The 24,743-nt window shown below is 43.5% G+C and overlaps 1 protein-coding gene and 1 long non-coding RNA gene across 4 annotated transcripts in view; one reads left to right on the top strand and one right to left on the bottom strand.

The window, feature by feature from the left end:
• Positions 1–7,590, bottom strand: part of LOC144785945 (uncharacterized) — a 352,963-nt gene extending 345,373 nt beyond the window's left edge. For both annotated transcript variants that reach the window (XR_013602061.1, XR_013602062.1), the window contains exon 1: positions 7,451–7,590. This is a non-coding gene — a long non-coding RNA (uncharacterized LOC144785945). The remainder of the gene's footprint in view (positions 1–7,450) is intronic.
• An 18-nt stretch (positions 7,591–7,608) lies between these two features.
• Positions 7,609–24,743, top strand: part of LOC144785942 (testis-expressed protein 47-like) — a 165,463-nt gene continuing 148,328 nt past the window's right edge. For both annotated transcript variants that reach the window (XM_078664830.1, XM_078664829.1), the window contains exon 1: positions 7,609–7,773. In XM_078664830.1, the coding sequence (XP_078520956.1) occupies positions 7,660–7,773 (114 nt within the window). In that variant the 5' untranslated portion in view covers positions 7,609–7,659. The remainder of the gene's footprint in view (positions 7,774–24,743) is intronic.

The following is a 24,743-nucleotide window of genomic DNA, read 5'->3' as shown; positions in this document are numbered from 1 at the left end:
TTTAAATACCCTTCCTGTGTGCGGGAGTCCTGAGAGTAAAACCACTGGACCCACTACAAGATGGCGCCCAAAGTCGGCCCAAACGAAAACACCCCCTCCTAAGATGGCGGCCAAAGTCACACACAGCGCCCGGATGAAGCCCTGACCCTAACTAAGCCCCGCAAATGCGGGTGAAGGTCACGATTATGGTGCAAGTGAGTCCCTGCTCAAAGCCCCCTGGATACCCCTCCAATACAGCCACACACGCCCAGAAATAAAAGCGCAAAGCGCAGTAGCGAAGCAATAAATTAAAAAGGCAGTTACAGCGCAGAATGCGCGTGATAAATGCAAGTGGTATGACAAAGACAGGTAAGGGAGTGGTTTAAATACCCTTCCTGTGCGCGTGAGTCCTGGGAGTAAAACCACTGGACCCACTACAAGATGGCGCCCAAGGTCGGCCCAAACGAAAACACCCCCACCTAAGATGGCAGCCAAAGTCACACACAGCTCCCGGATGAAGCCCTGACCCTAACTAAGCCCCGCAAATGCGGGTGAAGGTCACGATTATGGTGCAAGTGAGTCCCTGCTCAAAGCCCCCTGGATACCCCTCCAATACAGCCACACACGCCCAGAAATAAAAGCGCAAAGCGCAGTAGCGAAGCAATAAATTAAAAAGGCAGTTACAGCGCAGAATGCGCGTGATAAATGCAAGTGGTCTGTGGACTATGTGGATGATGAAAAGAGTGGTTATACTGTGCAGACAATGGAGCATGTTGGATTAGACACAAAGATGGATAAAATACTAGAGGGTTCCAGGAAAAAAAATCAAAGATGAATCTGTGTGCAGCAGCGGTGCGTCCATTGGGGCGTAGGGGCGTAGCCCCACAAGCCCCATGGACGCGCTGATGCAATAATAAACACACACACTGACTGTTGTTGAAAGTTAGTAATCGCCGAGCGAGCGCCGCCGGGAATCTGGGAAGCACCCGAGTTATCCGGGAGTGCAGGGGGAGGCTGGTCAGGACTGCTGCGCAGCTTGAGTGACAGTCCACGTGACGCACTCACTCAGCTGCAGCAGCAGACAGCCAGCCAGCCAAGGTATCTTCTAGCGCGCAAGTGACAGGGGGGCAGAAACTACCTCGAGCATGCGCATTAGTGTTCCCCCATAGAGAGTGACCAGGGGGGTGTTTGTTTAAGCTGGCCGGCTTTTCAAAGGCGACACAGGGCGAGCAGTCAGTGGGCCCCCCTAGCCAATCCTGGCGCTGCTTGCAGCGCCAGGATTGGCTGGTCACTGTGCAGCAGGGCAGGGCAATCCATTATTGGATGCCGCGCGTGAGTGGTGCACACACACTGCATAATGGCCAATGACTGTGTGTGACTTCATGTAGTCATGCAGTGATTGGCCATTTTGCGGCGCTGCTGACTGGTCAGATCCTCCAGTCGCCTCGTGTGGACCAACCGTGTGCGGGAGCCAGCCTGTGTGTGCCCTTTCTCTCGACTCGAGAGTGAGTACTAAATTGACCGTTATTTATTTCAAATGTGTCCCTGTGGAAACCTCTCATTTATGTTGTGGTACAAATTTCTGCAGTGAGATGGTAAACAGGGCACTCATAACTTCCCCTCTTTCTATTATGAAGCGCGACGGATTCCTTGCCTTTTCCGCGGTACTCTTTTATTTTCTCCCACAGAGCCGGCAGTCGCGAAATGTCACGGCCCTCGGGAGCGCCTGCGAAGGCACAGAACATCACATCTGCTTTTCAGCGGCTCCCGCGGGGTCTGATATTTCCAGAATCCGGAGTGACCGCGAGGCCATCTAATTTGATTTAGATATGGATTTGAACTTTTACACTCAGAAGATGAGAGAAGGGCGGCCGCTTGGTTGTGAAGTGACATGCCTATGTTGTTATCTCATAACAAACGCTAGGACACCACTAAAAGGAACGCTAATTTGCATAACACTGTCCTCACTAACAAGAGATGCAATTAGCAGTGTTCTGCCCTCACAAAGAGGTATTATAATTAGCGGAGCGATGAAGATGAACAAAGCGCTATATTCAGCACATGGTATGTTGATGAGTTTCTTTTCTCAGGCCAAGCCGGATTCTTGCAGAGATCCTGCCGAGGAAAAGAGATTTACGTTTCAAAGTGTTAGCATGTTTTATCTTGCTAAGTGTCAGCACGTTTTATCTAGGTAGATGGTTCTGTACTACAAAATACACCGTCAGGCGCTCGCATCAATGCACTGTAAACTGCGCACGGTGCTGCGGCCTGACTGTTTCGTGTCAGAAAGTTGCAGAGACGCCGATTTAAGGGGTTCACCGCGTGCACTAATCCGCAGAGCAGAAGACTCGACATGGCTGTGCTGCTCAAACTGATAAACAAGAGTTGTCTTACTCGGTGCAATACAATATCTTTGCAGACAATAGGAACAGACTAACGAATTAGTGAAGTACTACCATATGAGGAAGAAGGAAAGGGGAATAGGCTTTAATTATTTTACAATTAATAAAATCAGAGAAAAAAAGTGGCTTACTGCTTCTGCAATGAATGCAATCAATCAAGTCAAAGGAAATAACATGCCTGTTACCCGCAGGTGGGCCTTATATTGCATTAATGAGGCTAAGAAAGTTGTGTTTGCAATGCCAGACAGGGCATGGAACTTTAGGGCTATCACAGAATGTTTTCTGGATGGTATGCATGGAGCTCTTCGGTGTGACTGTCCTCAGAAATGGTAAAATTACAGTATGGGGCATCTGTTGCCTTTTCAATTTTGTCACAAAACGAGGCTTTCGGGGTTGGCTCTGGAAGGCTAAAGTAGTCTTCTCAGAAAACTGTTGGAGGGGGTATGATGGAAACTGTCCGGGAGGAGGGTTGAATGGGGGTGGTCGTTTGGGGGCTGGGACGAACCGAGTTTCAAACTTGCCCTGGGTAAAACAGGAACATTTGAGTAGGTGGTTAATGTGATCGTTTTGAAACAGCAGGAGGGGGTAAAGTGTATTTCTTCGCTTAAGTAGTAGAAGTTTTTTTACTAAGTGAGCCATCCTAATGCCTAACATCGGCATGTTTTTCAAGAGAGGAACATCATTTACAGCTGCAGGGCATCTACGGAAACCCTCTGAGGCCATAATTCCTTGTTTGTAGCTCTTGCAGTGACATTGATGGCAAGCATGCTTGGGGCCCCCATGCAAAACGAGGAAAACATAATGTCGGAATCTATTACAAAACAAGCAATGAACACATTAGCCATGCCACATGAAAACACACATTACGGCACTGAATGGCGCCCGTGCGAACAAGGGATAATCATTAGAGCAGCATTTCAGTCGATTTTCTGTGGATTCATCACATTAGCAATGTAAAGACTCAGCTTTGGAGAGCAAGGCTGGGCCACCTGCTTCTTTAGATTGCGGCTCGCACTACAATCATCTGAACAATGCAAGTGCTGAAGATTCTGATTCCCACTTCAAGATTTTCATATAATTATTATACAAAATGTGCTCTTAAATATACACTTTAAATAAGGACGGGGGTTTCTTGTGATTACGTTGCAAAATCTACACATCAAGCTGTTGCACAGACGCGTGGGCCCCGGGGCTGGGGACGCCTGTTCATTTTATTTTCTAAACATGCCAGTGTTCTGCTAATGTTTGGTGCATTAACAGGTTTCAGTTCCAACAGATTTTCCCCGTCTTTTTGCCATTGACTTTTCACTTTTATTTACCGACTGCATCAGTGTAAGCAAAGGCCATCTGCTTCCCTGCTGCTATCCGGCACACTTTTAATTACCCGCCCCGCAGCCTAATAGAGATGATGTATTATTAAACTAAATCTTTCTGACATTAAAAGTAATTATCTCCGAACCAATATTGCAAGAAATGAAATGAAAATTAGCTGCCAGTTGGAGAGGGAAAGGAGTCTCGGGTTGAGAAATGATTGTTCACAATTGGTGTTTTAAGCAATATGAGTAGCAGTGGATTAACTCGCCAGAGATTCGTGACATGTTTGCCAAGAACTGCGTCACAAATGTATTTCTTAAGAAATGTAAGGTGGTATGTCTTGGTTTGCGAGGAAATGGCTGATGTTGAGGGAAAGGTTTAAATGTTAATAGTTTCTCATTATTTCTAATAATGAGTCTCTGTTGAATTAAACATGTCCAATGCAGGCGTGGCCATTGTCCTACCATAATGTGCCTGGTAACAGAAAGAGAGGCATTTCGATAGCAAATTAATTCACATTACTAATAATACCTTGGTTTTGTTTGTTATTGTTTAGTGGCTTTCGTACATTTGTACACACCTGGAAGTGCAGAGTGTACTTTGTGCAGTTCACAGCATATGAAATCTCAAGCCTCCACACTCAACAAAACCTTAGTCAATCAAGTGTATGCAGCGTGCTATAATCTATAATTGGGAAGGTGGTGGGAGGTAATCACACTTTATTGAGCATCAGCCAAACAGCGGAATTAGCGATGTGCGTCAGAGTCTGAGCTTCACCCAAACAGCAGAATTAGCAGTGTGCTTCTGAGTTAGGGGCAACTTTGCATGTTATTATAAATTTTTAGCTAATTCAAGCCCAATGTTGCCTAAAAATCTTGAATTATAAGTTAAGGTGTATAAATACACAGACAGAGCTGGACTGGCCGCAGTTGGCACCGTGCGTTTCCCCATGGGCTGCCAGGGGGAACGTGCCCATAACAATAGCACAAGGCACATTTTGTATTTTGTTCACTACCTGTGGACCATTGCCACGTAAGAAAACTTAGTGACACTTAACCTGTCATGCCAGAAACGTTGGCGAGGCTTGAATGAAATAAAACTTTTTGGGACCATTAAAGAGTGTCCTTTCACACACGTTGTCACATCAAGCATCATCCATCCATCCACCACCCACTCATCCATCCACCCATCCATCATTCATGCATCCATCCACCCATCCATCCATCCATCCATCATGCATCCACTCATCATGCATGCATCCATCCACCCACCCATCACGCATCCATCCATGAACCACCCAGCCAGCCACCAGGGTTGGATTAAGAAATATCGAGGGTTGAATTAAGAAATATAGCCACTCGTGAGTGTCATAAAAAAGCTTTAGCTAGATACGAGGCTCGAACCTTGTTTTCCAGCACCAAAGTCGGCCACGCTAGCCGTCAGACCACACCCTCTCCCCTTTTGTGTGGCCCTGCCGTTTTCACATCTTATGATTTCTGCGAGGCTGCAGACTTATTACAGACGGTATTCTTTAGAATAACTTGTTATTGCGAGGCTGGAATGAAAAAAACTTTTCCGGGCCATTAAACAGTGTCCTGTCAGTGTCATACACGTTGCCATCGCTATAGCCGCAGTTTCTGCGGGGCTACAATGAAAATACTACTTGTTATTGCGAGAGACATCTGAACCATCGAAAGCAGGGGAGTTGAGTTTTTCTGCATAAAGCGGAGTGGCATCAAATTTGTTTTCACGAAGGATGCTAACTGGCCAAAGGTGAGCGCTGAATGGGTGAATCATTACCACCAAGCATGACAGAGGTTGTAGAACACTTCGACATCCTGCCACAAATATAAAGGGACACGTTACGAAGTATAGGATGTGTGTTCTCTCCCAGCTCATGTAAAGCGCTCTGATACCTTTAGGTCGAGTTCGCACTATATAAAACTGCAATTTGGAGAAAGAGGGAGAGGGTGAGGGAGAGGGTGAGGGTGAGGTAGAGGGTGAGGGAGAGGGTGAGGGAGAGGGTGAGGGAGAGGGTGAGGGAGAGGGCGAGGGAGAGGGCGAGAGAGAGGGAGAGAGACAGAGAGAGACAGAGAGAGACAGAGAGAGACAGAGACAGAGAGAGACAGAGAGAGAGAGACAGAGAGAGAGACAGAGAGAGAGACACATCTGGTGGCCAAATCTCAAAACATAAAATCAGATAACGTGCAATACCGGCTTCCCTGCTTATCCAAACTGTGTGATCCTAGGCAAACATTTTATTCCACAGAGCCTCATTTTTAGGTTGAAGCCTACCAGACGGTGCAGCTATTTGGTTTGCTCATGACATCGTGGGGAAATTCTGAAAGCTTCTCTGGGAATACATTTCACCTATTGCTTACCATTGTCTTTGTAGTTTGTAACTCGCAGTTGCCTGCTTTTTATTTTCTGGTTTTAGTTGCTTTGGGCTGTCCAGCTTGAGTACAAGCGTGGTTCCCAATGCTTTGTGAAGGCTGTTTCCCAACTGCTGTGCAACTTCTTCTACTCTTAGAGCTGAGATTTCCATGAAAGTCTTATAGTCTGAATTCAGCACCTGAGCATAATAGGATGGAATGTATGAAGCTCTGTGGTTATACTGAATAAGCAGCTACCTATGTTATGCCATCTATTAATGTAATAACTGCACTTTCACAATTGCTTTATTAACCTTCCTGCTTTCTCAAATTTGCTTGAAAATGCACGATTTTTCTTCTTTTTTTTCAAAATTTTCTTGGGGGGGTTATCACCCCAAACCCCCTTTTGGGATTCGGGCTCGCTCGCTGCGCTCGCTCGCTACGGTGCAGCATGCTAATCACTTTGCGCCCCACCACTTTCAAATGTCACCCACCGCCCCTGTCTGTGTGTACCAAATTGGGGTTTGCAGTTACAAGGAGCAGGTCTTCTTGACATTCCAAGAAAAATAAAAAAATGCAGATATTTAGGGACCCTGGAGGGTAAAAAAAAAGTTGTGTATCTATCATACAGAAGATGGTGAAAACATAGTGTCATGTTTGCTTGTGAAATAAGTGTAGAGATTTCAAAAACCGAAAGAAAATAGGTTGCGGATGACAAACAAGAGCGCTGAAAGTGGCTGTTAGAAACTGTTAGAAACAAGGCAGGTGAAGTCCCTGCGATGGGTGTTCTATCTTTTAGATTTCAGTATACAGCTCGTCATATTTTATATATTGGCTGAAATATAAATCACTGTCTAAATATGCTAGGAGACAGTGAGGAAGAAAACTGTTCAGGTTTTCCGTGAAGTGACAATGTGCATATTTAAATGTATTTATTTAATGCAGGTTTATATAGCGCAAACTTTACCCAAAGGTGTCAGAGCGCTTTACAAAAGAAGCGGGTAAGTTACAAAAGGTACACAAGATAGGCTAAACTCACAAACAAGTTACATATATACAGTTATCAAGGTACACACGATAGGCTGAGCACGCTAAATTACATATATGCAGTTACAAAGCTAACAAATTGCATATTTATATTGTAAAAATAAAAGGTGTCGGAGTTAGGTAAAAGAAAAATACATATTTACAAAGTTGACCTCAAGGAGGGCTAGAGGGCTGTAAGGGTCAAGGAATGGGTTGAATTATTCCATAAGCAGAAAACGGCAAAAAAAAACGTCATACTTCCACCTACCGCTAATGAATTATTGTTTGGAATTTGTAAGGTACTTTTTATGTGGTAATATGAAAAAGGTGTTCATTTAACCAAAAAGTTTAACATACCTGTTTAAAATTAGGCTGCGGACGACACATCAGCCTAAATTGCGCCTGAGACCAGAACGACCTGGGCAAATTTGAACCCCCGTAGGTCCATGACGTCTTCCGTTCGAAGACGGCCGTTGACGTGAACACGGCGGCTGCCATCTTGTTTATAATATATGACGTCAGTGGTAACGTATAACAACAGTACGGCCTAGTACTGGTTAGTAACCATGTCGGGCAAACGCCAGATGTCCACAGAAAACCGCGGTACCGTTACACCCAGCTTTAAGAGATTTAACCTCCTCAGCGCGCTGGAAGAGAGGAGGAGAGGACAGCAGCACAGGGTAGGGAGAGCCTAGGCGAGGGTGATCGGGAGGACAGTTATGCGGGGGTGGGCAGGCTCTGATTAAGCTTGAGGAGTACCGTTACTTTTTATTATAGCATGGTGCGGTTGTAATATTGGACAAACACGAGGGTCTACCACGGAGGACAGCAAGACTGCGAACATTTTAGCAGCAAACACGTCGACATTCGAATTGGGTGGGACACCAGATTTTTAAGCTAAAAAATTGTTTTTTTCCCTCCACACCCCTTCCCACTTAAACCCCGTGCAACGAAATTTGCAAATCAAATCCACTGGCAGCTTTTTCGTCAAATCACCCTTCTGGGTGATCAGCAATATTTATGTGTATGATTGTCTATTCTGTGGATGAACTGGGCAACAAAGAAAAGTGGGCGAGAAACAAGGTTTCCACTAGGCCACTATTTTTACCAGCATGTTTAGGTCAAAACTTATTAAAACTTGGCAAAGTAAGTTACATTTGTATCCATTCTTTAAAGTGCAAACTTAAAAGAGCAGCAAGTACGCGAATTAAACACAGCAAGTACACAAAGAAAACACTTCAGATGTGTTTAATATCTCTAAACCATTTCTAATTGCTTATTGAAAGCAGACAGAGACATACTTGCAAGACCGAAAAATAGGATACAGAGAAGTCTATGCTAAATCTTATTTAAGGGCCAGATTTTGGCATTCATCAAATCAAAATAACTGAAAAAATAGGCAATATTTTTCACTGCAGTGAGAGTCGTGGTGCAAATGCATAGCATACAAAGTGGCTCTGCAGTGGACTGTATCAGACAGGAGTCCACAGAGTATTGTGTCTTGCAGCCATTATTTTTGTATGGTCGAGTGTTACATTGTAACCATTCTTTATTAACCCAAACACCAACACTGGAGCCTAAAAATGACAGACCTAAAATCCCCTGGAAATCAAGGCACGGTAAAACCCAGATTGTTCCAATCATTCTCGTCACCTTTCTTGACACATACATTCACGAAATCTATAAAAACACCTAACAATCACTGAACAGTCGTTGTACAAGTGTACACTACAGAAAATGAAATAAGAAGTCGGGAATGACCTAATAGCTCAACTTCAGACTTCACTGCGGTAAACACCATACCAAACCATCCCTGCCCCTTCCCCAAAGTTTTGAAATTCCCACACAAGGACCACAACATCACATTGTTAGATGGGCCACTAGAGACATCATTAGAGTGGCAGGAATTGTTACTCAGTCCATTCGAGGAAAAACAGGTAGAAGATGTGTACCAGCGAAATATAATCACAAATTCCAGACCAAAGCATGACTATACGGCCTTGCTTACTTTAATTAAGCTTCGGTATGAAAATGGTGGATATATGATGTTACAACGCGATCAAAATGATCGCGGTACATCACAACGCATCTTTTACAACGCAAGTCGTTACCACGACTTGCGCTGTAGGGTGCTGGACTTAGGAATAGTAAGATTTACTATTCCAACTCCAGCCTACGTACAGTAGGGAAGGTGTTGGAATAGTAAATCTACTATTCCTTAGTATAGAGCGCATTCCAGCGCAAGTTGTGGTAACGACTTGCGTTGTAAAAGATGCGTTGTAATGGCACCGCTGTGTTTTGACCGCGTTGTGAAGGATGTTTACCAAAATGGTTCTAATATCACTTACAATCAACTAAGCAAGGATCTTTCGCCCACAAAAGAAAACAGGCCATCCCCACACTCACCATCGTTTTCAGTACCCCTGTGAGCCCCATTTATAAATACAATGGAGGTGATTTCGTCAGCACTAACATTCCACTCAGAAAAACTTGAGATCCAAGTTGACTTATTGAACATCCTGGCCACCCAGGTCTCTGGCATTGAACCCAACTTGCAGCAATTTCACAGTTCAATCAAGCAAGTGCAAAAATAACCCACCACAGCATATCACTCCTGTCAGTGCTCCTCCACCCTAGACCACCTAACATCAATTTCACACATTGTGTCGGAAATTCTAACAGAAGTCAAATCTTCGAAGCAGCCGGACTTAATAGAAACATCCTCCACCGCAAGCCAGGATATCCCAGTTTCTCCCTATGTAACAAAGACACTAGCCTCTAAGAACAGCCTCACGAATACACAGAGAAAAGAAGCAAATCCAAAAGAAAATGAACACCTGGCATCTGCAATAAACAAACTGGCAAGAGGAGGACTCTTTCTCCTTCCCGACGACTCTGAATCTTTGGCCCAACAGCAACGACCCTCCCTAACTAAAAGGAGCGAAAAAGCCTTAGGAAAGCATGGAACAACGAACCAAAACATCAGACATCTAAATCGCAATCCCAAATGGCCCTAGACACTACTGATGACATAACGCATTATGTAGTATCCTGTATAAGTATTAATCTTGTTGTTTGTTCCCCAGCTGCCTCAGCCAGTGTGACTGTGCTGCATGGAATGTTGGTGTGGTAATGCATTTTATCTTGTATATTTATCTATTGCATCTACTTCATTTTCTCTTGTATATTTTCCTTGGCATCTTCTTTATAGTTTTCTTCAATGCTATATAATGGTTTTCATTGTATATGTATTAGGTTTTTTTCAGGTTAATCTTTTATTCCTTCTTGCATTTTGTGTACTTAATCTTTATTTCTTTTTATGGTTCTCCTTGTCATTTCCTTATTCCGTTTTGCAGTTTCATTTTTTTGTGATATACAAAGGGGGAGGATATGTAGTAGCCTGTATATGTCCTAATCCTGTTGCTTTCTCCCTAGCTGCTCAGCCAGTGTGAATGTGCTGCATGGAATGTTGGTGTGGTGATGCTGAATGTAATGTTTGGGGCCCTGTGAGGTGCAGTGTGACAGTTGGAGTATGGGCTGAGCAGCAGGCAGAGTGCTCCTGGGGGGGCTGCTCTACATTAACTTAACAACTTGTAGCTAAGATTGAATAAACCTTAATGAAATAAATCTCGGCTACTGGACGTCCTTACTACACATTTTTGGTGACGATTTAAGGGAAAGTAACTGCGTTCTACAAATGAAGTTACAGAAAGAAGAATTTATCAAGAAAATTAAGGTAACTAAAAATAAGGAGAGACACAATGCTCTATAGCTTTCCAGCCTCACCAGTAACCTCTACATCGGTCAGCCACAGGCAGAGCATGCCTCTGCTTACATCATTTTATACTCTTGTGTCCAGTAACAACCTTTAAAGTATTGGTATTGGAGATCAACCACATCGTGTGTTATGTTTGGAGCCTGCCTATGCTGTCAAGAATCACTCCCTGCCACATTGTAAGGCTCTGCCTGCAAGTTGGAAAATTCTTAGTATGGATTTGGACCTAAATCATCATGCTGATGAACAGGTAGCCCAGTGGAGTATAGAGAAGATATGAACTCAGTATGGGGGCTTACAGCGTTGTGAAACTATCTATGTGGAAGCCATTGTCAGTATATGATTCCCAGGGTTTGTGTTTGCTGTGGCATTTAGAAGCTTAATTGACAGTGTGTTCAACTTTTATGACACTGCAGAAACCCAGTAGCGGTATGTACTGTTGGATGAATCCTTATGAGACGGTTGCGGATCAGCAACGTGCAGGGATTGTGCATGTTTTGTTAATTGCACACTGCTGTTTTGAAGCCAAATGCGTTGTCAGGTAGCATGTTTTGTTTTTTAAATGTGGCACGCGCACCTGTCGTAGTAGTGTTTGCTGTTACGGAAGTGCTGCACGCGCACCCCTTACCATTGCCTTGGTGTCACTTGATGGTGCTGCAAGAAGATCTTCAGCGTGCCTCTTCTCATCTAGGGGCAGTGTGTCAATGATATTTTTGGTGCTCGCACACGCCTGGAGCCAACTAGCGCTACGTCATGTGCGTGCCGCCATCACGGAAGAGTATGACAGTGTGGCGATCCATAGCGCATATCTGTCTCAGTCATTACTCCCAGTTTTTGGGTATTATGTAGCGTTTTCACCACAGAGGATTCTAGGTTTAAAAGTTTAAAGTTAAAAAGATGGTCTCCTTCAATCGGATTGGTTTGCGATCTGGCAAGTTACTGTAACACTAAGCAATCAGCAGGTCAAACCGGTGTCATGTTCAAGAACACATTTCCTGCAGCTTTGGATAGTTTGGCAATGTTGAATCTTACAGTAATTTGAAGGTGTTAAGGATGGAGAAATATCTTTCTATATTACTTTGGGGTTCCACCAAACATTTTGGATCGGAGAGGTGATGTCTTTCCCTGGACTCTTTTTTCAGGTCAGAGGTGCACACAAGACATTGTTTTAGGCAGTGTGCAGTACACGGGTGAGAGGTCACTCACCGGCATAGTGTTCTGCTGTTGTACAATCATAGTTTTTGTGTGCCTGGTTTTGTCACTGTTTTAAATGCCTTCCAATGTCATACATGGATGTATGACGTTATAACGCATACTATTACTCCGCATACCATTACAACGCGACTTTTACTCCGCATACCGTTACAACGCATAGCGCCTTGGGGCGCTGGATAGTGGTAAGTATAATTTTCTATTCCAACACCAGTCCCCGTGGACACTAGGGAAGGTGTTGGATAGAAAATTAAACTTATTCCCTATCCTACAGCGCCCCCCAGCGCAATGCGTTGTAATGGTATGCGGAGTAAAAGTCGCGTTGTAATGGTAGTGCGGAGTAAAAAATGCGTTGTAACAGGTGTATACCGTCATACATTACTCCTTTCCATGGCATACACAACTGCTCTTGCTGTATTGCTCACATTGTAACAGGCTTTTTTCCCACCGTGTTTTGTTCTGAATCTGTGCACAAGTTTGCATTAGTGCCGTTACTAAAGTTATGTGGTGATTTCTTTTGGGTATACAGAAAGCTTGCATGGTGTTGGGCTTTAATTCTATCGCTTGGAGTGTGAGCTGTTCACAGTTTACGCTGTTGAGTTATGCTGACATTTTACGATACATCTGGTCTACATTGTTAAATTGAAGTTCGCTTATCCCTGACAAATGGGATTGCGTTATGGGTGGGATTTGCTCCTTTTCAAAGTCTGTGTGTTTACCCTCACACAAGTGATCACTAGGTGGATGGATTCTACCTGTTTCTATGTTTGTTATTACACGCCTTTACATGAGGGACGGGTAGAAGGAGGGTAGCCCTAACCAAACTGAAAAGGACACAGCCAGAAGGGGGCCTCGCCGTGCCTTACATGGAGGCATATTACTTGGCAGGGCAATAGTAGAGATGCACGCAGTGGATGGCAGGTAGCCTGACACCGGACAGGGGAACGCCTCCCTTCACCCCGGATAGGCTCAGTGTGTTCTGCACCCTGTTGGGGACTACAAAGCCACAGCATGTCCAAAGCAATGAACACAAAGTGCTATGCCAATGCTGGGACAGATGTCTACAGAATACTAGGATATGACGCACATACTCGCCGGAATTACCACTGGCACTTCTGGGGGCACTCCCACATGAGGGACAATGGAGAGGTATAGACGATTGGTAACAGGCTGGAGCCACAAAAGTGGGAGACCTATACCGGGATGGGGAGTTACTCTCCTTTGAAGAGTTCAATACAGACTGGGGCATCCCGCAGGGACACTTTTTGCTCTATGGGGCAGTCACAGGGGCAGTATGGCGACAATGGGGCACGTGCACGACTGAGCCACCACGACATGCCACCTGCGAATACATAGGCCTGGCAGGGGGGACCGTAAATGCCGTCACATGCCTGTACAGGGCCATTGGGTGGCACTCTGTTCAGCCATTAGACCGGTTGAGACAGCGGTGGGTGGAAGACATATGCAGATCACTGGAAGACAAGGACTGGTAGAACATTCTATTATGAACAAATAAAGTGTCTAGAAACACACATTTTATTCTAATTAGCTTTTAGATGCTGCACCGAGAGTACATAACACTGGAACGTATTAACCTGTTCTTTCACAGAGAAGATACCGAATGCCCGAGGTGTAAAGAATGAGGGGCGAATTTCATCCATATGATATGGAGCTGTCAGTCCCTGACGAACTATTGGCAGGAGGTGACAATGGAGACGGCTAGCATAACAGAACTGGTAGTCCCATGTAAACCAGCACATGTCCTGGTCAACCTGTTCCCACACACAGCGAAGACTAAGGTCACTAATAATTTTCAGGACCTCGCCTTCATACTGGTGAAGCAGGAAATTACTAGTAGATGGAAGGCACAGAATGGCCCCAGCATACATCGGTGGAAGCGAGAGTTGGTGAAATGGGCGACATCCAAGGGAAGAATCTTGCTCAGAAACGCGAGACGGGGTCTGGGCAGGTTGGAGAGGGTGCAGGCATGGGAGGTGCTGATGGAAGAAATGAGGAGCGATGACCCTGGGTCTGAAGCCACCATCCCTGAAGGACCATTGCGACAGGGGAGTCCCCTGAGGCAGAATCAGAAGGAGGAAAAGAGCAGGTACCAGGTGATGAGGACCCTTAGAAGCCTAAGAATTCAGGGGGATAGAACTGGAAGGGGGCAACAGAGCGACACACAAACACACAACAAGGGACAACGGAAGTGATCAAAAGGTCTCATTGATCATAGGAGACATCAAGGGGAGGGTGGGGGGTAGTTGGGTTTAAGTTTTGTTGGTTAGGGGGCGGGATTGAATATGTATATTTAGATGAGTGAACATGGCAGTGTTAGAAACAATAATAACACTAAGGCAACAGTAATTGATACGGGTAAGGGAGATAAATTGAGATTGCAAAGTGCCAACCTGTAACAAGAGAGATATATGTAAAAGGCAATCCTTTAAAAAAAAAAAGTAAATAATAAGCAGTACATGGCTGGGTGCAAGTTATAGCCCGCTCTGTAAGCTATAACTGGTTAATTCTAGTATTGTTTTGATTTTAAAATGTTAGTCTTTGCATTTCAACACCTAACGGTTTCCTGTGAATTTCTAGGGTGTTTTAAACGAAAGCTAAGATCTTGTTACCACACCTAAATATAAGTCACTCTAAGCTTTATTTTTTAAGTGAATATATATGTGTGTGTGTGTGTGTGTGTGTATATATAAAAGCGCGCTGCCCGTGGTGCGCAACAGAGGACCCTTCCGTTTTGGGTCGTGACTGCATGGGCAATTGACTTTGTTTATACGCCGAGGGATCGGATGTCCGCGACCCGCTGCTGTCACAAGGCGGTCCAAGACTTCTTGGAGAGACACAGACACTGTTCTTATGTCTCCTGCGTTTATTTCATCTGGATGGGTAGGCTGGAAGTAGGGGACCGAAGGTCGTTTTTACACGAGTTTACCAAGCCGATCCCCCTGCATCGTAACACCTACCAGTATGCTGCACTCTGGGACTTGCAGTTTTTGACATTGGACTGCAACAACGCCCTGCAGGCAAACGAGATGCAGGTGTGTCCTTCACCACTATGGCTGGGAGGAGCCTATTTGAACACATCTTTTAGGAGTTTGAGAGTTGAACTGTGGCATTTGAAAAAGGCACACAGCCGAAACCGGTCATGCCTTTCACGCTTCAATAAAACAACCAAAGGAAACCCCGCTGTGTCCTCTGCTCTTTTCCCTAATGGAGGAGGTTTGGTGTCATGTAAAGCGCGCTGCCCGTGGTGCGCAACAGAGGACCCTTCCATTTTGGGTCATGACTGCATGGGCAATTGACTTTGTTTATACGCCGAGGGATCGTATGTCCGCGACCCGCCACCCGGAGGCTGAATCAAGATGCTGCTGTCACGAGGCGGTCTACGACTTCTTGGATAGACACAGACACTGTTCTTATGTCTCCAGCATTTATTTCATCTGGATGGGTAGGCTGGAAGTAGGGGACCGAAGGGTGTTTTTCCACGAGTTTACCAAGCCGGTCCCCCTGCATCGTAACACCTACCAGTATGCTGCACTCTGGGACTTGCAGTTTTTGACATTGGACTGCAACAACGCCCTGCAGGCAAACGAGATGCAGGTGTGTCCTTCACCACTATGGCTAGGAGGAGCCTATTTGAACACATCTTTTAGGAGTTTGGGTGTTGAACTGTGGCATTTGAAAAAGGCACACAGCCGAAACCGGTCATGCCGCTCACACCAAAGGAAACCCAGCTGTGTCCTCTGCTCTTTTCCCTAATGGAGGAGGTTTTGTGTCATGTAAAGCGCGCTGCCCGTAGTGCGCAACAGAGGACCCTTCCGTTTTGGGTCGTGACTGCATGGGCAATTGACTTTGTTTATACGCCGAGGGATCGGATGTCTGCGACCCGCCACCCGGAGGCTGAATCAAGATGCTGCTGTCACGAGGCGGTCCAAGACTTCTTGGAGAGACACAGACACTGTTGGTATGTCTCCAGCGTTTATTTCATCTGGATGGGTAGGCTGGAAGTAGGGGACCGAAGGTTGTTTTTCCACGAGTTTACCAAGCCGATCCCCCTGCATCGTAACACCTACCAGTATGCTGCACTCTGGGACTTGCAGTTTTTGACATTGGACTGCAACACCGCCCTGCAGGCAAACGAGATGCAGGTGTGTCCTTCACCACTATGGCTAGGAGGAGCCTATTTGAACACATCTTTTAGGAGTTTGGGTGTTGAACTGTGGCATTTGAAAAAGGCACACAGCCGAAACCGGTCATGCCGTTCACGCTTCAATAAAAGAACCAAAGGAAACCCAGCTGTGTCCTCTGCTCTTTTCCCTAATGGAGGAGGTTTGGTGTCATGTAAAGCGCGCTGCCCGTGGTGCGCAACAGAGGACCCTTCCGTTTTGGGTCATGACGGCATGGGCAATTGACTTTGTTTATACGCCGAGGGATCGTATGTCCGCGACCCGCCACCCGGAGGCTGAATCAAGATGCTGCTGTCACAAGGCGGTCCAAGACTTCTTGGAGAGACACAGACACTGTTCTTATGTCTCCAGCGTGTATTTCATCTGGATGGGTAGGCTGGAAGTAGGGGACCGAAGGTCGTTTTTCCACGAGTTTACCAAGCCGATCCCCCTGCATCGTAACACCTACCAGTATGCTGCACTCTGGGACTTGCAGTTTTTGACATTGGACTGCAACAACGCCCTGCAGGCAAACGAGATGCAGGTGTGTCCTTCACCACTATGGCTAGGAGGAGCCTATTTGAACACATCTTTTAGGAGTTTGGGAGTTGAACTGTGGCATTTGAAAAAGGCACACAGCCGAAACCGGTCATGCCGTTCACGCTTCAATAAAACAACCAAAGGAAACCCCGCTGTGTCCTCTGCTCTTTTCCCTAATGGAGGAGGTTTGGTGTCATATATATATATATATATATATATATATATATATATATATATATATATATATATATATATATATATATATATATATATTACCTACTGGCGGTCGCCAGTAGGTATATATAGTTAGGATTTTTTCTCTATGGGATTTTTGAAAATTCTATGTCTAATAACTTTGGCGTTTGTGGACGGAATTGGCTGAAAGTTTCAGGAAAATGGAACATTTTGTTTCTGAGCAGTCCCTGAAAGTTGGGGGGGTTTCGTCAAGGGGGGGCCGAGAAAAAAAGGGGGTCCCAAAACGCGTTTTTCCCATGTTAATTTCCATAGGGCGGTTGGCCTCACTTTTAGCCCGAACGGCTGAATGGATTTGCATGAAACTTGGCAAAATTGTAGGGACTGTTAGCCCGATGTGCCTTTGCTAGGTCTCAATATATGTGCTCCAGTGGATTTTGATAAATTAACGTTCAAAAAAATATATATATCTGTGACAGCGCTCCGGGTAGCGCCCCGGTTCGCGTACCTGACGCGTAACGGAACTTCGCGAAGCTGATTGGGTCTCCGGTGTCTGTCAACATTCTAAACAGTCCGGAGCGGCCGCCATCTTGTCTCTCGGTAGGATCGAGAGACAAGAGGAGGCCAAAACAAAGGGGGAAATGACCATAAGGGGGCATAGTAGATCCTCCCTGACCCCCTAGGTTTGATGTGGAAGCTTTAAAAGGGCCCCGCGGGGCAAAAACATTTTTTTTTTTAATTCTTTTTTTTTGCGTGGGGAGCGCCCGGTACGCGCACCGGGAAGCGGTCCGAGGAGCGTACTATGAGGAAAAAAGAAAGACGGGGTATAAAAATTTTAGCAATTTTGTTATAAATGGAAGGTAGTTCTGAAAAGAACTGTTTTTTTATTCTTTTTATTTTTTTTTATTTTTTTATTAATTTTCTGAACAATTTTTTGATTTTTTTTGATTTTTGAAAACTATTTTGTGTTTTTTTAGTGTTTTTTTAGGGGAAATAAAAAAGCAGGGTTTGAACATGTCTCAACAGGAGCAAAAAAAAATAAAAAGGATTAATTGTTTTTTCATCTTGTTGCATTTATGATTTTCTCCAGCTCGGTTAATCAAAGTAATACTCTTCTCTCCATAACAAATAGTTCCTCCACAATATATACAAACTATTTTGTAGTGTTCAAAAGGAGCTTGAATATTGTGGATTATTTCTCGGCCTTCTGGTCCGGCGAATGAGCTTTGTCCACTGGAGGTGCTGGGGATGACATTTGGGGGGTTGGCAGCAAGATCCCTTACTTGTGCTTGGGAAAGATTATTAGGATGCCATCGCTCCATGTGGCGAATCATTGTATGATTCCCAAAGCTGTATTTCTTGTTGGGGTTGCCACGAGAAAGTATATTTTTACATATCAAACAAGACACCTGGGGTGCATTGACCTTCTTTTGTCCAGGTGGAATTAAAAAAAATTGCCATATGGCTCTGCCTTGGTGTTTCTGGCAGGAACTGCCTTACTTGCTCTTCCTCCTCCTCCTCCTCTTCGTCCTCATTATATTCCTCTCTACCAAAGTCCAGTGTTGGAGGTGGTCCTTTTGGTGGTGGTGGTTGCTGAGAAGTACCAGCTGCAGCTATTACAGAAGCCATTGTCAAAAATAGGTCTTGCTCTCTGGAAGTAGAAAGTAAAAATGAGGTAAAAACAAGGAGGGGTTTTCATCATTTGGGGAAAAAAAATAGTTCTAAACCAATGAAAAGTGTTATTTTTAGGTCACATGACCTAGCCTAACAACATTAGAAACCAAAAGTGAAATGAACCAATGAAAAGTGTTATTAACAAGTCACATGACCTGTTATGCTTACGTTACGCGCTCCGCGCCGCGCTCCGGATCGCTTCCGGGAAGCTGCGCTTCGCGCCTCGCTTCGCGGACCGGAGCGCTTCCGGGTGCGCTAACGCGGCGCGTCATATGACGCATTACGCGACAACGCGATACGTCGCGTTTACGCGACGCGTCACGATGTTGTTTTCTAACGCGGTAGTTACGCAAACGGAACGTTTACCGGTTCGCGGACCGAGTCGCAGCACCAAATTGAGCTAACGGGAAGCTCACCGGTTCGCGTACCGGGAGCGAAACAAAAAAAATTATTAAAAAAAAAATACATTAAAAAATGTATTAAAAACATATAAAATATATTTTTCGATTTAAAGAATACATTTTAAAGGTTTTGATATTTGCTATTAAAAAACCATTGAAATTCACTGAAAAAACCATAGGTTAGAGACCATATATAGTTAGGAATTAGCATTTACAAAACCTTGAAAATTCACTGAAAAAACCATAGGTTAGAGACCATATATAGTACGCACCTACTGAATCTTTCATCCAGACACTTCATTCTTCAATATGTAAAACATATTTAAACTTTACAGAAACACACAGTCACTGGATGATGTCATCAGTGATGTCATCAGTGATGTTATTTGAGATGTCATCAGTGATGTCATCAGTGATGTCACTGACCATGTCATGAATGATGTAATATGTGACATCATCAGCAGTGGATTGCGGGTGCGCGATATATAGTTAGTGCAACTAACTATATATGGAATTTCATTGGTTTTATGTCAATAAAATGTCCAGCTAACTATATATGGTCTCTAACCTATGGTTTGTTCAGTGAATATATATATATATATATATATATATATATATATATATATATATATATATATATATATATATATATATGCCACACAGTGTCCGTAACTACAAGATTAGCAGGGAAGGGAATAAAGCCACGCCGACATAGACCATAAATTTGCGTTTTTCTTTATTTCTTTATAAGGCAGACAAACAGATGTTTCGACTTCTGACAGTCTTGATCTTATGACCATATCAGCGTACTTCGGGCACATAAATTCCACGTCATGTTGAGCGCTCCAACTCCATCAACATAAAAGAAAGACTCTACGACATTTACAAGCATGATTTGTGGAGGCAGACAATCTATATTCTGTACATAACTTATACCTTTTGTTTTACAGCAATTGGGAGAAAAAGAAATTGCCATCACATTTTTCTTGGTGCATTGTGTATATGTATATTACATGTATTTTAATAGATCAGAACAAAAAGGGATGTGAACTGTTATATAACCAGTCTCAGTGATAAGCGTTAACTGGGACTACAATTCCCACAAAGCCTTAAATTCCTCTCTTTGTTGGGTAGGGGTAGCTACTTATCTCTCTGCATTTATCTGGCATATCCATATGTATCCAATGGGACTCATGGTATCATGAAACTACAAATGAAAAACAAGCTATGTTGGAGTCTGGAGAATTTGGTTGTAAGATTTAATTTAGGTTAATGGCTCATCAGAGGCACATAGATAGGGAACCATCCTGGTGTAGTACCTTATGGAACATCTAGTTCTTCCGTGAATTGTCTAGGATCAATCAGGGCCTACTAATATTGGGGGGGGGGGCTTAATGAATTATACTTAGTTCATATGTATTTGAAAATAAGTTGAAAAATTAACAACAGAAAATCATAAGGTAATGTCTCAGGTGGCCTTTGTATAATTTTAATCCAACTGAAAATGAAGAGATTCCACATACCATTATATAAGTCACTTTAACCCTTAGTTTGTAAGTGAATATATGTATATAGAGATATAGATATAGATAGAAAGATATATTCAGTGGAAAAAAGAAGGTTACAGGGGCGTTATAGTTAGGCTCAGATTTCACACATACAAAACCAGTGAAATTCAGCAGTTCTAGTTACCGAGCTAACTATAATTCATGCCCCCATAATGCACTGCTTATGACCCCACATGTTACATCACTCATGACATGGTCAATGACATCACTCGGTTTTTTTTAAAACGTATTTTATTGGCTTTTAGACATACAGCAATCATATAGCATCAGCTCACATCTGTAATACCAACCAACCCATTATTATCCCTACTCCCGGGTTCATCCTACCATCTGTCAACATTAATGCTGTTCCACATGGAGACTAAAGGTTGCGCCCAGCCCTGCTGGAGCTCACAAAATACTAAGTCCAGCCCCTAATTCGAACAACCCCCCCTACCCACTCCTCCTTCCCTCCTCCCTCTGCACCGGTGTGAGTAATTGCTCCTATCGTCACCTATCTTACATTGCTTTATAACCATATGCGATGTCATTCCTCTGCGTACCTGTTGTACCTAGGGGACCCCATCCACCTCTGCTCCCTGATGTTCAGTACCCTCTCGCTGGATCTCGGTCAGTGACTGTACCAATGCCTCCCATGCTTTAGCAGACTCCAGCGCCTTTTCATTCTTCAACAGTCTCGTCTGCCGATACCTAATCTCACTCTGACTACTTGCCCATTTTAAAAACTCAGTTCTCCATTTCCCCCCCTTGGGACCCTCTCTCGCCTCCCACCATCTCGTTATTTCCCTTTTTGCTAGGATTAGCCCCATGTCCACAAATTTGCTCGTTATTTTTGTTTTAGAAGTGTGCAGAAACCAGTGCAATATGCAAGTTGCAATATCAAAGGTCAGCTGTCGCTCTGGAATTTCGTTCAAGGTGCCGTCGACTTCTTCCCAATATTCCCTTAATTTAGTGCATGACCACAACATGTGCTCCAGTTCCGCTCCTTCATGTGCACATCGGGGGCACACCACTCCTTCTACCCTAAAATAATCTTCCCAGGGATCAGATACGCTCTGTGAAGTATATAAAAGTGCACCAACTGAAATCTTGCATTTCTCGTGCTCTTCCAAGCCCTCCGCAGTATTTGTGCCCAGGCTGTTTCCGGTATGGGTTTTTCTATGCCCGCTTCCCACTTTGCTTTTAGGTTGTCCAATGGCGCCAGGCCTTCGTTCAACATCCTAGCGTACAAACAAGTGACCGCCATAAAAGTCCCAGCTGCCATCATTGTATACTGACACGCCATTGTCGTTTTAGGTTCAGTAAGCCCTTCTCTCCAGTGCGCTTGCTGCGCACACGCCAGCGACGCTTGCAATAAGAAACCCCCTCTAGGCAGGTCATATCTCTCCTGTAGCGCCTGGTAGGGGTGCACAGTCAAAATATCGACTACAAATATCGACTGGACACAATATCGAGTTTTAAATATCAAATGGACAAAATATCGACTGGACAGAATATAGACATCAAAAATATTGTTATTAAGGTAAGTAATGTAATATCGATTGTTAAAAATATAGACATTTAAAATATCGAAGTATATAATATAGTTTAATAAAATTATCGAATTTTTTATAATATAGAATTTTTTATAGTGATATTTATGTTATTATGTGTGTTAAAAGTGTGTATTTATGTTATAAATAATTTTTGTTAATGACATTTTTATTTGTTAATTTTTGCGTCATTTAATTCAGTAGCGGGTTGTGGGTTTATAGGGGAATAGGGTGGGAAGTAATTTATTTATAATTAATAAAATATGCTAACATATTTATTGGTATTGTTTTAGAATTAATTGTTAATTAATTTTTATGGCTAAATAATTAAATTAGAATTGCTAATTAATTTTATTTAATTGAATATTTGTTAATTATGTTAATTTAATAACATTTATTAATTGTATTTAATTAGAATTTATTGTAAATTAATTTTTAAATGTGAAATTATTAAGTGTTAATTAGTAATTAATTTGTATTAATAGTTAATTTTAATAGTTAATTATAATTTGTAATTTTAATTGATTAATTATTATATTATATTAAATTCGTAATTACTTTTAAATAATTTTTGATAGATATTAATTTATATTTATTGAAATAATATATGAAGTATTTAATTTCCCTACTGTTGCACCTACTGGAGTGGGAATAGTAATTTTTACCCCTATGCTATCCAACGCTTTCCCTCCTGTTGCACCCACTGGAGTAGGAATAGTAATTTTTACCTCTACGCTATCCAACGCTTTCCCTACTGTTGCACTCTTTGGAGTGGGAATAGTAATTTTAACCCCTACGCTATCTAACGCTTTCCCTACTGTTGCACCCACTGGAGTGGGAATAGTAATTTTTATCTCTACGCTATCCAACGCTTTCCCTTCTGTTGCACTCTTTGGAGTGGGAATAGTAATTTAAACCACTACGCTATCCAATGCTTTCCCTACTGTTGCACTCTTTGGAGTGGGAATAGTAATTTTTACCCCTACGCTATCCAACGCTTTCCCTACTGTTGCACCCACTGGAGTGGGAATAGTAGTTTTTTACCCCTACGTTATCCAACACTTTCCTTACTGTTGCACCCACTGGAGTGGGAATAGTAATTTTAACCCCTACGCTATCCAACACTTTCCTTACTGTTGCACCCACTGGAGTGGGAATAGTAATTTTTACCCCTACGCTATTCAACACTTTCCCTACTGTTGCACTCACTGGAGTGGGAATAGTAATTTTAACCCCTACGCTATCCAACGCTTTCCCTCCTGTTGCACCCACTGGAGTGGGAATAGTAATTTTTACCTCTACGCTATCCAACGCTTTCCCTACTGTTGCACTCTTTGGAGTGGGAATAGTAATTTTAACCCTACGTTACCCAACACTTTCCTTACTGTTGCACCCACTGGAGTGGGAATAGTAATTTTAACCCCTACGCTATCCAACGCTTTCCCTACTGTTGCACCCACTGGAGTGGGAATAGTAATTTTTACCTCTACGCTATCCAACGTTTTCTCTACTGTTGCACTCTTTGGAGTGGGAATAGTAATTTAAACCCCTACGCTATCCAACGCTTTCCCTACTGTTGCACCCACTGGAGTGGGAATAGTATTTTTTACCCCTACGCTATCCAACACTTTCCTTACTGTTGCACCCACTGGAGTGGGAATAGTAATTTTTACCTCTACGCTATCCAACACTTTCCCTACAGTTGCACTCACTGGAGTGGGAATAGTAATTTAAACCCCTACGCTATCCAACGCTTTCCCTACTGTTGCACTCTTTGGAGTGGGAATAGTAATTTTTACCCCTACGCTATCCAACGCTTTCCCTACTGTTGCACTCTTTGGAGTGGGAATAGTAATTTTTACCTCTAGGCTATCCAACGCTTTCCCTACTGTTGCACCCACTGGAGTGGGAATAGTATTTTTTACCCCTACGCTATCCAACACTTTCCTTACTGTTGCACCCACTGGAGTGGGAATAGTAATTTTTACCCCTACGCTATTCAACACTTTCCCTACTGTTGCACTCACTGGAGTGGGAATAGTAATTTTAACCCCTACGCTATCCAACGCTTTCCCTACTGTTGCACCCACTGGAGTGGGAATAGTAATTTTTACCTCTACGCTATCCAACGCTTTCTCTACTGTTGCACTCTTTGGAGTGGGAATAGTAATTTAAACCCCTACGCTATCCAACGCTTTCCCTACTGTTGCACTCTTTGGAGTGGGAATAGTAAGTTTTTACTCCTACTCTATCCAACGCTTTCCCTACTGTTGCACCCACTGGAGTGGGAATAGTAATTTTTACCCCTACGCTATCCAACACTTTCCCTACTGTTGCACTCACTGGAGTGGGAATAGTAATTTTAACCCCTACGCTATCCAACGCTTTCCCTACTGTTGCAACCACTGGAGTGGGAATAGTAATTTTTTACCCCTACGCTATCCAACGCTTTCCTCACTTGTGCACCCACTGGAGTGGGAATAGTAATTTTTACCCCTACGCTATCCAACGCTTTCCCTACAGTTGCACTCTGTGGATTGGGAATAGTATTTCTTAGACTTATGCTATCGTACGG

This window comes from Lissotriton helveticus, chromosome 10 (genome assembly GCF_964261635.1).
Source record: "Lissotriton helveticus chromosome 10, aLisHel1.1, whole genome shotgun sequence".
Lineage (NCBI taxonomy): Eukaryota > Metazoa > Chordata > Amphibia > Caudata > Salamandridae > Lissotriton > Lissotriton helveticus.
Note: the sequence above shows the minus strand (reverse complement) of the source record. Positions and strands in the feature narration are given on the sequence as shown.